This window comes from Heterodontus francisci, chromosome 3, assembly GCF_036365525.1.
Source record: "Heterodontus francisci isolate sHetFra1 chromosome 3, sHetFra1.hap1, whole genome shotgun sequence".
In the NCBI taxonomy this organism is placed as follows: Eukaryota; Metazoa; Chordata; class Chondrichthyes; order Heterodontiformes; family Heterodontidae; genus Heterodontus; species Heterodontus francisci.
The window spans coordinates 82,614,218-82,629,602 of record NC_090373.1 but is presented as its reverse complement, the minus strand read 5'-3'; the positions used below and the strand labels follow the sequence as shown (position 1 = coordinate 82,629,602).

General features: G+C 39.4%; 1 protein-coding gene across 14 annotated transcripts in view; it reads left to right on the top strand.

The window, feature by feature from the left end:
• LOC137357516 (dystrobrevin beta) overlaps positions 1–15,385 on the top strand; it is a 580,754-nt gene that overhangs the window by 497,427 nt on the left and 67,942 nt on the right. For all 14 annotated transcript variants that reach the window (XM_068023985.1, XM_068023970.1, XM_068023952.1 and 11 more), the window contains one exon: positions 13,065–13,224. In XM_068023985.1, the coding sequence (XP_067880086.1) occupies positions 13,065–13,224 (160 nt within the window). The remainder of the gene's footprint in view (positions 1–13,064; positions 13,225–15,385) is intronic.

The window sequence follows — 15,385 nt, the reverse complement described above, 5'->3', positions numbered from 1 at the left end:
TTTTCAAATTTTTTCCTAAATCTTAACACTATTGGGCAGTTCTGTTGTACAAGATTGCAGGAGATATTTAATTATTTTATCTTAGTCCTTATTCTTCTAAACAAGAATTTATGGGATTTCTATGTACAGAGCACCTTATTTGTAGCTGGTGAAGCAGTCATGTGATTTACTTAATTATGCAGGAGCACCCTATTTGGTATGCTGAAATGCTGTTCATTATTGCATACAGTCTCTTCACATCCTTATCTCCAACTGTCACACTTAAGAAGAGGGCAGCTGATTGCTATGTGAACTGTCCTGAACCCATCCCCCAAATCCTATTTTGTTCGCCTTTCCGCAACTCACTTAATGTGCTTCTAGCACAGAGTTGACTGATGGTCAGTTTCCCTGTAGTGTCACTCCCTCTTCTCTTTCCTCTGCCCCCATCACATATGTTCACTGACGTGATGTTCCACCAACAACTGATAAAACCCACACATGTATTGATTTCTAGGTTTGAGTGTTGATCGTCAAGCTCAGCCATTGCACGAAGGAGCAAGTGTTCTGACGACTCGACCCTCCTTTACGAAGGAGCATTGGTCTTGTATAAGAACAAAGAAAGGATGTATAAAGTAAAACAAATGTTTTGCTATTGAGTCAAAGCCAAGCACAGTAACGCTACAATTCATGTTGCAGTTCACATCAGACCCTTCTCTGATTACAGTACAATTGGTATTTCTTTCCACCTAGTGTCAGCTTGCATTTTACCCTAACTCTTCAATTTCTCTCCAAGCTCAGCAAACATGTTGTGTAGTACAGATTAAACAATCTTATTCTCTGATCCTGTGCTGATAGTTCAATTGCAATAGTATGACTTAATTAATATGAACTGACACAAAAATAAGACCTGACTCTTTCACTATCTGAAACCTTTTACGAAATTTCCATTAACAACTATTGCTTTCAGTTAATTATTCTGTTTTCACTTGTACTGCTTTCTCGAAGAATATTTAGGTGTGTCTGTCAATATATGGCAGTAAAAACTCAGGCATCAAAACTCCCTGTTGTCTGGTCATACTCCAGTTCCACCAGTAAAGCTCGAATCTAGGTCAGGCCTCAGATCGGCCAGCTCATGCCCTGATGTCAGGGATTGCGGAAGGCATAGTGGAAGCAGATCTTACACCAGTCTCTTTCAGGATTAGCTGTGTCAGAGGCGGTGGGCTTGAGGACAGGGACTTTCTATATTTGGAGTTCCCACAACCCAAGCCCGCAAAAGATCTGGCGTATGATAAGTGGAGATATGCCTGGTGAGTCCAGGTGTACACACCAGCCAGTTTTGGCCTACACAGGTGCGAGCTCAGCCTGGATCCATAATGACACTTTTTAAAAAAAACTTTAAATATTTTTAATTCAGCCTCCTGAATTTGTCAATTGGTGCAAATTTGCAGCTTTCCAATGAGGACCAAGCATCCCACTTACCCTGGCCAGTCATTTTCACAGGAATAGGTCTTTTGGGCTGACATGACCCCAGATGTGCCCATCATTGGCACACAAATAAAGGATCACCCTTAACCCCATAAACCTTTGTGGTGTCAGTGGAAGAAATCATGGCAGGTGCATCTTGGCACTTAACTGTTCCCTCACCCTTCTCTCCGTTCCCCATGGATTTTTTTGGGGCAGAGTGAGCAGCATTGGCCTAAGTTTTGGAACCAATTAAAATGTCCAGCCCGCCTTTGTAGCATTTGGCCCATGTTTCCATAATGTCACTCCAGACTAGTGAATAAGCTGTCAGTTTAAAGAAGTGTGGAAATCATTTACTTTGTTTCCTGTTTTGTTTTTATTTTGCTATTGTCAAACAACAGTGTATTGAATTGTATTTGTGTTCAACTTGTGCATTTGTTTTTTGTTTGGAATAAAATGGGATTTTGATTTTTTTTTTCATTTTTCATTTCTTTTCACTGTTCATTAATTGTATCTTATAATGAACTGAACTTTGTTCACAGAATGGCAGCTGATGTATATCGAGATATATGTATTAAAGTCACAAGTAAATAAAATGAAAGTGTTCTAATAAATCTCTCCTTTAAACCTTCATTTCTTATAACGCAAATTAACTGGTGGAAGAAAATAAAATGTTACCAAATGAGTGTTAATGAACCTCTCTCCATACTTTGCTGAAGATACCTGTTTGTTCTTGATGATGGCCAAATATGGCATTTCCTCGTCACCTTCAGGTCAGCTGCGTGTCAGGCTCTAGATGGAGCTATTGTTCTGACATGAGGCAAAGCATTTTATTTCAGCACTTGGCTTTGTGACTACTGTGCTGTGTAGAAAACAGCAACAGCTTATCCTTATCTGTTTAATATTTGCCACCTGTACTGAGATTATACATTCAACCTATATCATGCACAATGGCAAACTCAATGTATTTATATAACTTGTAATGTTTATTGCTTTTTCCTGCCACATTTGCCTACAAAATGGGCTGCCATGTTTCCCTACAAAACAGCAGTAACTGCACTTCTAAAGCAATTAATTGATGATGTAGCCTTTGGGACATCCTGATGGTGTGAAAAATGATAGATAAATTATTTCTTTTCCCTATGTCAATACTCAGTGTAAGCTTATTCAGAAGACCACTTACAATGTGAGCAGTGTATCTTGTGTTAACATTCCGCATAGTTGTGTTTGACAACAATAATAAGTAGAGGTCTATATTTAATCAGTACTCAAATTGAAAACTCAGCCATTTAAAATTAATTAAGTGCATAGTAGATTTTTTTTCAATAATCTTTTGACAGGAATTTGTAAGAGTACATTTAACAGTGATGGATGATTGATTAGTTTTCTTCAAATTCCATCCACATGATTGAGATATTGGTGGGAGGAGTGGACCGTTAAAAACTGACATTTTGTTTCAGTTATTGCCCACAGGCTTTCTCTTGGCTGGTGATTTACAGGTGCTGAGAAGTTGGACTGGAAAACATTTTTAATGTTGACAGTAGCTGCTTCTTAAATAGTTGCATGAAAATGGAAACCTTTGCTACCTCTAGATGAGTCCACATGAAAAATGCTCAATTCTCCCAAACTGGAACTTTCTTCTTTTTCTGACAGTAACTTTTTAATGTTTCAGTGTTGTTATAGAGGTTCATCACCCAGCAGAGAGTCAAATTTCTGGCTTTAACTCTTTGAGCAATGAAAGAAGGTTGCACATTTCAAATTACATCTGCCTTTGTTGCAGTTAACGTTTATCAGAATAATTCTTGACTAAATCAATATTAATAAAGCAGAAGGAGCATTTTAGAATGTGTAACTGCACACACTTGGAGAGTTCTTGGAATACCTTTACCTCACGTTATATTAATTTGATATTGATACCAAAATCCTGCAGCGGTCCTCGGAGTTAATGCAGTGGCGGCCATACTAAGGTGAAAGTAGGTCTGGTGCCTCATTTGTCAGACTACATATCAACGTGGTAATGCATAGGCCCTTGAAAGTAATTTTATCAGCAGGTAATTACTTTTCTGTACGTTTTTTTTAAATTAGCTGGAATATTTGGGACGAGGAATAAGTTGCACCATATGTGTGCGTGATTGCCTAAATGCCAGAAGGAAGAAAATATCTGGAATTAGTCTGTGTTCCCTCCTCCTCATAAAGTAAAATGCAGCATAATGTAGCATTCAACCATGATTGTTTCCACCTGTACCTTCTGTCAGCACTATAATTCTTAAAGAAACAGTGTTATGGTCTCACTGGGCAGTGTGAAAAATTAATCTGTTTTGCAGCTTTTATCTCCTCTCTTGATGGTGTTGACTGTGATGTGGTTCCTTTGGAGTTAGATGCTTTCTGATTCCTCGTCCAAATGACCATTATTCATGGGTGAGCTTTGACAGTTAGTTTCAACAGGCTGTTGTATCATGTGTTATCATGTGCAATGTGTATCATATTACAAGATGCACTGCAGCAACTCACCAATCCTCTTTCGACAGCACCTTACAAACCCCCCAACCTCTTATCACCTAGAAAGACAAGGGCAGCAGATGCACGGGACAACCAGCACCTGCAAGTTCCTCTCCAAGTCACACACCATCCTGAATTAGAGCTATTTTGCCGTTCCTTCACTGTCCCTGGGTCAAAATCCTGGAACTCCCTTCATAACAGCACTGTGGGTGTACCTACACCACTTGGACTGCAGCAGTTCAAGAAGGCAGCTCACCACCACCACTTCAAGGGCAACTAGGGATGGGCAATAAATGCTTGCTTTACCAGCAATGCTCACATTCCATGAAATAATTTTTTTTTAAATCATGGCCATATCAGTCCTGCCCTTAAGTGGTGTCCACATGTACATTTTGAGCAGGAGTGAGAACCCATGCCAATTCCCCTCTCTCTCACACCAGCATTGACGCACATCACCTTGAAGTGTGTGGAGTTGACTCCAAAACAAGACTAAGAGTGCATGAGCATGTAGATTGGAATTTAAGCAATTAATTATTGACAGTGGTCCTGGGGAAAATAATAGAGCAGTATCGGTGCAATCAGTGTTCTCTTTGAGATTCTATGTATGCATTGCTAGTGCAATGGGATCACTGAAGAATAGAGAATAATTAACTACTTAAGTAGATCTATTAATTTATAAAACATTCTCTATTTGATTTTTCTGCTGCCTGATGAGACATCTTTTTTCAGCTTTGGCAATTTGCATGTTTACACTGATACCATATTTTCTAATGGATCATATGTTCATCCTATAATATATTCAACACTATTTTGCACCTTACCTATCTTGGGGATGGGATAATACATTCTTCTTTAAAGGAAGTGATCAAAGATGCCAAATATCAGCACTGTGCAGCTCCATGAAGCTCATACCCTGAGACTCAGGTACTTCCATAGGATATGGAGTAGCATTAGTTTCTCACAGGAAGCATCCACTCCAAAGCAGTTGCCGAATAAACTCATGCACTGCAATAACTGAGGAATTGACTCCACTAAAGTTCATGATTTTGGTCTACAACTGCTTCAGAGTGGATGCAGCCAGTGTGAAAATAAAGCCTTTACATTACTCTTTAATTCTATGGAGGTACATAGTCCTCAGGATATGAGCTTCATAGAGCTGCACAGTGATGGTACCTAGCATTTTTATGTTCATTTTCTTTAACTGTAAAGATTCACAGCACTAAATATATTTCATATTGTCTCATGACTATGCTTCTGCCAACACAGAGAACAACTACCATGATTCATAAATGTTATTCCTGCGCTACCAAACACAAAACAAGCCTTTATATAGCATTTTCATGTCCTCCGCCTGCTTCAAAGTGCCTGACATCTAATGAATTATATGTTGAAGTGCAGCCACTGTAGGCAGATGCAACAGAAGGAGTTAAATGACTAGTTAATCTGTTATAAATGTTGACCAGGTCACTGAGAGAACTGTTTTTCCTTAGGATCTTTACATCCACTTGAACAGGAAAAGCGGCCTGAAAGATGGAACCTGAGATAAAGCAGTCTTCCTTTATTACTGCACTTAAGTGTCAATCCAAGCCATATGGTCAAGTTCTAGAATAGGACTTGAACCCACGACCTTTCTAATTCAGGATCAAGAGTGTTACCACTAAACCAAGCTAAGTTCATCATTATTTTTGACTTGAAGAGAGCAGGTTCTAATGGCTGCTTTACTTAAGATGGTTACAAGTTCAACCATACCTATTAGACATTTACAGAACTCTTAATCAAAATAACAGCTGATTGAATGGAGTAAAACATAAGGATACTGTGGATGACCCCCCCCCCCCCCACACACACACACACACACACACACACACACACACACACACCATTGTTATAACCACATTTTTCAGTTGTGTTTGATTTAAAACATTTCATGCTAAAATGTAATAAGGATACACAATTGGTTTGTTTTATGAATAACAGGCTAAATTAAAGGAAGTTGCTGTTTAATAAATCAACCCATTATTTTTATTGAGGATACCATTTTTAAAAACTTTTTTATTTATTGAAATGTTGATGGGGGAATAAGCATGAAAAAAATTCTTTCAAATCTTTACAATCTTTTGATTGTCTAAATTTTGTAATATTTTTCATGGATGATGACCTCAAGCAGCATTGTCTTATACAAATAGGTATTGTGACTGGCCTATCCCATACTTAACTGAGGAGTGCATGGTATTGTCAGTGGAGGAGAAACTGTTTTGCAACAACACCATTGCCTTCTCTTAATAAATTTTCAATGACGACAAATGGAAAAACAGAAAATAATCCCAAGATAATTCCTGTGCCAATATTCAAATACTTACGCCTGCTGCAATACCTGCCCTGGTTAAGTGAAATAATGTAATTCTTATGCTATCCAAGCTACAGTACTTTTCCCATTCTGTGATAAGCTGTTTTAAACAATAGAAATTATGATGTAATTAAAACGTCAATGATGATTGAGATTTTTCTGTTGTTGAGTTCCTTGTGGGAGAAGTTAGTGAAATGTTTATATCCTCAGTGTGTGCCATATTGTTTTAATTTACTGCTGATTAAACTCATTAAAACTGTCCATTCATTGAAGGATTGGAAGACCAAAGAAACGGCATTACCTTATAGAGATAACTCAAGTGTTGTCTACAGTTTAAGATCCAGTTTCAGCTACTACTTAATAATTTGCCTTACAGGCCACCACAGTAATCCCTTTGATGTTTGGATTTCCATTTTTTATTTGGAAATATAAAGCAGTTTCTGTAAGAAGAAGCTGCGTAATTATGTTTTAAATGCTCAGTTTCCACCAATTAACTGAGCATAAAGAACAGTGCCTTATTAGTGACGATTCCACTTTCCATAGACTTGAGCCTTGGTGAGGCCACACCTGGAATATTGTGTGCAGTTTTGGTCTCCTTATCTGAGGAAGGATGTCCTTGCTATAGAGGGAGCGCAGCGAAGGTTTACCAGACTGATTCCTGGGATGGTGGGACTGATGTATGAGGAGAGATTGAGTTGGTTAGGATTATATTCGCTGGAGTTCAGAAGAGTAAGGGGGGATCTCATAGAAACTTATAAAATTCTAACAGGACTTGACAGGGTAGATGCAGGAAGGATGTTCCCGATGGTGGGGGAGTCCAGAACCAGGGGTCGTAGTTTACAGGGTAAACCTTTCAGGACTGAGATGAGGAGAAATTTCTTCACCCAGAGAGTGGTGAACCTGTGGAATTTGCTACCACAGAAAGCAGTCGAGGCCAAAACATTGTATATTTTCAAAAAGGAGTTAGATATAGCTCTTGGGTCTAAAGGGATCAAAGGGTATGGGACAAAAGCGGGAACAGGCTACTGAGTTGGATGATCAGCCATGATCATAATGAATGGCGGAGCAGGCTCGAAAGGCCCAATGGCCTACTGCTGCTCCTATTTTCTTTGTTTCTATGTTTCTAAGCTCATCCAAAACCCAGTCCCGTTCCCTGTCACCCCTGTTCTCGCTTACCTATATTGGCTCCTGCTCTGGCAACACCTCAATTTTAAAATTCTCATCCTTGTTTTCAAATCCCTCCATGGCCTCACCCCTCCCGATCAATGTAGTTTTCTCCAGCCCCACAACTCTCCAGGATCCCTGCAGCCATTGCAACTGCCTAGGCCCTAAGTGCTCAGTTTCCTTTCCTAAACCGCTTCACCTGTCTACCTCACTACCCTCCTTTTTAAGATGCTTCTTAAAACCTACTTTTTTGACCATGTTTCTGGTCATCTGCCATAATAACTCCTTATGTGTGCTATGCCAAATTTTGTTTGATAACACTCCTTGGGATGGTAAAGGCACTATATAAGTACACGTTGTGGCAGTTGTACTAACTCTTCAAATTCTGTAGCCTCCTCTAGCCATATCTCCCACTCTTTCACTCCTTTGAGTTTGGATTATTTTGTGTGTTTCTCTCCAAGCACCCACCCCCACCTCCCTTCACCAATCCCCTCTCCCTGATGGCCTGACATTATCAAATTTTCCTAAATATTCCCACCTTGCTCTGTTTCTCTCCACCTTCCAAATCTTTGCCTCACCACCTTCCATATGTCTCAAAATAGAAAACCTGAAAAAGCTGAAGAATATCTTTTTTTTTAAAAAGTGTTGCATCCCCAAAAATCAATGTACAACTGAAATAAAGGCCTATGACCAATGCTTCTGCTTCAAGGTGACTGAATAAGTTAAAACTTTATTTATCACATTAGATTTCAGGATTTGTTTTTAATCAGTCTGCATTTTTCTCTGAAAACTGAACCTAATAACTTTATGTATCAAAAGCTCCATGTTTAGCACCAGAATCCTCAGGGAGCTCGATGTGTTGATAATCATTTAATATTTCATGGACATACAGAATCATAGAATAATACAGTGCAGAAGAGGCCCTTCAGCCCATCGAGTCTGCACCGATACATTAAAACACCTGACCTGTCTACCTAATCCCATTTGCCAGCACTTGGCCCATAGCCTTGATGGTCATGGTCATCGATGTTCAAAACACAACCTTGGAATAATCCCAAACATACCATAGATGCCCAAAACACCTAGTTAATAATCATATGCCTAATTGATGCCTAACTCACAATATTAACACTTCTAAAAGCCAATCCTGGTTAGAAGTATATTCTTTGAAGTTTGGACACAATGGGAGTGAAATTGCTAGGGGGCTCTCCTATTTGTCTGCTGCAACTTCGACAGATAAACCATGGAAAACTCTGGAAAAACGAAATTATAATTTCTGTGGGAGAATTCCTGTGGAAATTCCATCCCTGTGGAAATTCCGCCCCTGCCCCCAACCCACCCATGTTTTTAAGAGTTTCTAAAAAAGTAACAACGTTTTCACATTTCATATTGATGTCGTGCATATATGTCTAATCTTCACTGATTTTGCTAAATTAACTGGAGATGGTGAGTGTGCAGAATCACTATCAGCTGAGGAAAAGTAAAATGACAACTTGAGGTATTTAATCTCCTGGTTAAGTTCCTCCTGCAATACATGGATGAAATACAATGCATGAAATGATACTGCTTATAAAAGCAAGGGGGATATTAATCATACCTCAGTGCTCATGTCATGGACATATCCTCCAGTAACAGCTAGTAAAGCTGGTAATTTGGACAATTGCTGCAGGAAAGTTCATCCATCAGCAGGTCACTGACTCAGCACAGCAGCCAGTAAAGCTCAGGTGGCTACATGTTTGTATTCAGGATGCAATTGTCGCAGATCTGTACCCATACAAATAGCTGGTTTTGATTTAAGATTTGAAGGGCTTCAAGATGTTGGATATATGAGTTTGCAGTGTTTGACTCATTTTGTTTATACCATCTGACTTGCCTTGACAGTTAGATTGAGTACTACAGCCTGTAACCAATTAATGTAATAAAGAAAGTGTGAAATTCTGGTTTTCTGGATGGGTCAATCATTCCAAGATCTTTCAGGTAGAACAAAATACAATTTCCATGAGTCATCATTGCTTTCTTAAGCAGAAGTTCTCTGATGATAAACTAAACTGTACCAGCAAAAGTGTATCTTGAAATATTGCAGAAAAGCTTTATTTTGAAGGGAGGTTATTGATGTTTGAGATGGTAAGCCTGCATAATTCACATAACAATGTGAAAAGTTTTGAATTTACAGTACACACAATAAAGATGTAACATAAAGAAGCACTCACAGCAAAATGTTCCATCAAAAATGCATATACTGCAGTTTCTTTTTAAATTTATTTTCTTAGGCAAAATGAGATTTAAAAAAAATTTACTATGAGAGCCTTTATATCTTTTAAGATGATAAAGTATTGAGCTACGGGGGTTCCACTCGCACAAAGCGTGCCAACCTCCATTTGTAAAGCTGCTTCCCACCCCTTAAAGCTCATAATTTTCCACTTCTGCATGGGAGTCAACTAGTGTTGGAAACTCTATTTGAGGAGCCATTACACAAATAAAGCAGATGGGGGAATCGCTTGGTAAATACTTGGTAACAATGACCCTCAGCCATGTCAACTAGTCCCTCAGTTAAGTGCCTTAGAATGATTTTCTATGTTAAAGGATATGTTTAAAAAATTTAAGAAAGATTGGCATTTCTGTAGTCACTTATTACACCTTTTGCAAATGGCCCACAGTGCTTCCCATACCATGAATTACTTTGAAGAGTAATCATTGTTGTTATGTAGGCAAATGTGGCCCCCATTTTGGAAACAATATCTTATTAACACTAATGAGATGAATGAAACAGTTAAAATTGTTGGTCGAAGAAAAATGTTGGCTAGGATGCCAGAATCTCTGCTGTTTAGATTGTACTGTGGGATGATCAACGTCAATCTAAGCCACTGGAATAGTAAGACAGGGCCTTGATTTAACATCTCATCTGAAGGATGGCATGCCTAATGCTGCAGTGTATCCTCAGTGTGTCAACCTAATGCTAAACCCCCAGTCTGCAGCTTGAGCAACCACAACCTAATGTAGGCTCCTGTCACTTAATCTTTAGGATCTGTCGATATGAATTACTACAATGTTGGTAGAAGTGAATTCTTTGGCACCAGCCAATCTCTAGTACCTCATCCAAATAGCTCATTCTTCATTTAGGATTCTTAGTCAGTGCGGATCAACAAGTTGTTTGTTATTGAGGGGGGCAGGCATGACAGTGAATTCCAATGTTGTTGTAACGCAACACTCACCACTTTCAGCAAGAGATAGCTAGCTAACTGGAGCAGAAATCCTGATTGATTTATCATCTTAACTTGGAGAACTGTGACCAATTGTAGTGCCATCCCACTGCCTGATAGAAATCAATATGCCAATTATTGCACAGATCATGCGTCACACTGAAAATTGGCAAATTAGATAAGAAGTAATGGATACCTAAGAATGATTATAAGGCTGTAGGTTCAACTGCAAGATTCAAGTGATCTATAATCTCTAAAAACGAAGGTTGAACAGTTCAAGATGAAATATTGGGCGGCACAGTGGCGCAGTGGTTAGCACTGCAGCCTCACAGCTCCAGCGACCCGGGTTCGATTCTGGGTACTGCCTGTGCGGAGTTTGCAAGTTCTCCCTGTGTCTGCGTGGGTTTCCTCCGGGTGCTCCGGTTTCCTCCCACATGCCAAAGACTTGCAGGTTGGTAGGTAAATTGGCCATTATAAATTACCCCTAGTATAGGTAGGTGGTAGGGAAATATAAAGGGACCGGTGGGGATGTTATTGGAATGTGGGATTCGTGTAGGATTAGTATAAATGGTTGGTTGATGGTCGGCACAGACTCGGTGGGCCGAAGGGCCTGTTTCAGTGCTGTATCTCTAAACTAAACATAAACTAAAAATTATCTGAACCTCCTCCCGTAGTTTACAGCCTCCAACATTCATTTACTGATTTGTGTTAGAATATATGCTCTATGGCCTGCAATTGTGTTTTTAAAACTATTTTTTTGGTTTCTTTTGCAATGGCTGTGGCTTTCATTGCATGCGACAACTGCTGCTGCATCCTTTGTCCTTGGTGCAGTAACACTCCACAAGCAATACTAATGCTATTCAAACTCTTTAATCCAGATTTATTGAGAAATAGTTCATTCTTGGAAGTTTTTCGTACTTTTTAGTAAAGTATCACAGTACTTCAATAACAACCATTTGCTTCATATCAGAGTATTTTGTCAACACTTTTAAATGCAATGCCCCATTTGAGCAGCGGACTAACATGAAGTATTTTCAGTTGTAATTCATTTTTGGTGTAATGTGATTGTAGCTTGCTGTAAGCGACTGCCATACTTACAAAAGATAGTTTTCAACAACTTTGCATGTTTGCTGAGAGGGGAGGGGACATATAGATGCAAATATGTCTTTTGCGGGACAAAAGGGATACAATGATCCCTAAGAGTTATTAATAACCACATTGTTTCAGACAGTAGGTCACCTCTGTTTATTCCTTAAAAGTCTTCTGTAAATTATGACCATCTCCTGACAAACAGTCCAATCAGTCAACAATGCTTAGCAGCAACAAGTAACTGTTAAGTCTGTCAGTGCTAGCGGTGAAAGGTGAGCAGAATTATTAGCTATTCCTTTTCAGCCTGCCACAGCAAAATGAGGCTAATTGTACCCGCTAGCCATCTGCTACCTGGCCTGTTTCCATATGCCTGAGGCAGAGAATATATTGACAAAGTGGGTCTTTCAGGCCGTTGCCATGAGACAGCCCTGCAATCGTTTTCTCTGTGGTTCTATTAATGCCTAAGAAAGGCTATTAGCCTGGTTCCACAAACAGAATTAATGGACTTCTTAGCTGTGATGTTTGTGCTTCTAATGCTAAAGAGTAACAAAACCCTACTGCACCAGAACACTAAAATGTGAGGCCAAAAGAGGGGAAAGGGTGCCAGAATTATAAAAGGCAGGTTTTCCTAATGTTTTTCTGGAGTATGGGCTATTTAGCAGTTACTTGACAGGAAAACATGATTAGTGAAACTAGTTTTATCATAGTCAATATGTAACAATACAAATCGGGTGGCTGATCTTCCTTGAGTTTTGGGCTCTCAAGCTCCACTTGTGGGGTGGTGCTTATTCAAATGAATAACTAAAGATACTGTAGGGAGAGGAACAAAAACAAGAAATGCTGGAATCACTCAGCAGGTCTGGCAGCATCTGTGGAAAGAGAAGCAGAGTTAACGTTTCGGGTCAGTGACCCTTCTTCGGAAGGGTCACTGTAGGGAGAGGAGGAAGTATATTACTGTAGGGAGAGGAGGTAGTTTCTAAATTTTTGCTGAATCTACGTTTCTGCAAGTCAGATTAAATAACCATCGACAGTAATGGTGCATTCCTCATTATACTTGTTGCAAAATACATTCAAATCGGTCTTTGCTCTTTAACACAACAAGAATATTAAGAACTAATGACAAGTGTTGTCACTTTAATGAGTCCAATTTGATTGAAGGATGAAAATAGTCTTAATGTGATTTTTGTTTTCTCTGGTAACATTGGATGATCTCAGGTATGGTGAATTGCTTTAGGAAAGGATGATGTGACTTCTTTTGTCTTTTGTTTATAAAATGTTACAAACTGGCTTTGACATGGACATTGTTCTGTTTTCTCATTGTACAGGCTCAAGCAGCTGGCTCGCCTCGTTCATCACCTAGTCATAGTGCCAGCCGTCCCATGCCAATGCCTGTTAGGTCAACTTCTGCTTGCTCCACACCAACCCATGGTCCTCAAGACTCATTGTCTGGGGTTGGAGGAGATGTGCAGGAAGCTTTTGCACAGGGTAAGTGGTAACCTTGCCAAATGTTAGTTGCCTATGTAAGTTTGCTTTGTCCTTTCATTATTCCATATGTGTATACTTTGCCACGAAGAACTGCAGAAATGTGTTTTTCACACTGTATATTTTATTTGCTGGTTATAAGGAAGTAACTTTTTATATCACAGTATCTGTAAAAACAAAAAACCTGCCAAGGTCAGTTATGCATGGAAATTTGAGAATTCATGGCTGCAAACATACCTTAGCTGTGATCTTGCAAAAGGAATACCAATATGCAACCATGTGCCACAAAAACAGTTTAGTTCTGATTAAGACACGTATGTGGCAGAGCAGAATCCTAAAAGGGAGACAAAATGTCATGCTATCAAAGATTGACCAATGTATTTGCATCATTGCTTGGGTGCAATGTGGTCTGACAATTCCTATAACATAATACTGTTTAATTGTTCATTCATGGGCCTTAATGACCATCAGTGAGATAAGACCTTTCTTGAAGTTTGGGCCTGTAGCGGTGAAGGGAATAATGACTGAAACAGAAACTGCAGTCAAAAGCTTGAAGTCTATCAAGGGTTTATAATAGCTGACTTAACGGTCAATCAATATTTCCTTATCTTTATTCCTTTATGCTTTTCATGCAACCTGTTAGAAGTGATAAATATTTTTAATAGCCATTTTATACCAAGATGATTTCTTAAATTTATTCTCAGGATGTGGGCAATGCTGCATTTATTGCCCATCTCTAGTTGCCCTGGGAAGGTAGTGGTGGCCTTTCTGCCAGAAACACTGCAGTCCTTAGTGTGATAGTGCTTCCACAATGGTGTGAGGTAGGAAATTCCAGGAAACTGGCCCAGGGAGCAATGAAGGAACAGTGATATATGTCAAAGTCAGGATGGTGTGTGACCTGGAGGTAAACTTGGGTGTGATGGTGTTCTCATAATATTGTTGCTCTTATCCTTCTTGTTGGCACTGGTTGCAGGTGAAGTATATTCTGTTGAATCTTAGTGAATTGCTGTATTGCATCCTATAGATTGTACATACTGCAGCCAAAATGTGCCAATGGTGAAGGGGATGGATATTGAGTCCATTGGCAAGGGCACTGATCAAGCAAAGTGGTCCATTCTGCATGGACTTGAGCTTTTTGAATGTTGTAGCTACACACAACCAGGCAAATATTAAGTATTCCATCACACTCCTGATTTCAGCCTTTTAGAAGATGGATACACTTAAAGGGATCAGGAAATAAGCCACTTATCACAGAATAACCAGCCGGTGCCCTGATCATATGGCCATAGTGTTGATGTGGCTGGTACAGTTTCATTCATTCATTCATTGGTATCGTCATCTTCCCAGAAGGTTGACGGTCATGGATCTCCACCTCTGTCTGTCCTTACACCTTCTGCATAGGTCAGCTGCATCCAGTCCATTATATCTGTCATCCATTTTCTCCTCTGCTTCCTTCTCCTACGTTTTCCATCGATCTTTCCTTCCAGTAATTGTCTCTGTCTATCTTCTGTTCTAATGATGTGACCGAAATATTGTATATTTCTCTCTTTGATGTTATGCACTAATTTTGTCTTTTCTCCATTTCCAGCACTTCCTCAGTTGTGTTTGTGTAGGATATGCAGAACATCCTCCTATATGACCACATCTCGAATGCATTTAGCTTATCAATATTCTCTTTGTTTCTTGTATGTCTCCGAGGCATATAACAGATGACAAAATGTAGCACCTCAGCATTCTTTTCCTAAGATTCAGGGTCAGTTTCTTTGACGTTAACAATTCCTTTATTCTGACAAAGCTGGTCTTGGCTATCTCAATTCTCCTTCAGATCTCACAATCAGATCTCCCATCTGTGACAACCTGCCCAAGGTCTGTGAATCTTTTCACTTGTTACAGGACTTGTCCATTTACTTCAATTCCAGTTCCGAAGAAGGGTCACTGACCCGAAACGTTAACTCTGCTTCTCTTTCCACAGATGCTGCCAGACCTGCTGAGTGAATCCAGCATTTCTTGTTTTTGTTACTTCAATTCTAACTTCCAGGGTTAGGTCTCTGCTTATCACCATTGTCTTGATTTTCTTCACATTCATTATTAATCCATGTTTTGCACTCCTTACACTCACGTTGTTCACCATTTCCTGTAGTGCCTCTTCTGACTCTGCAATCAG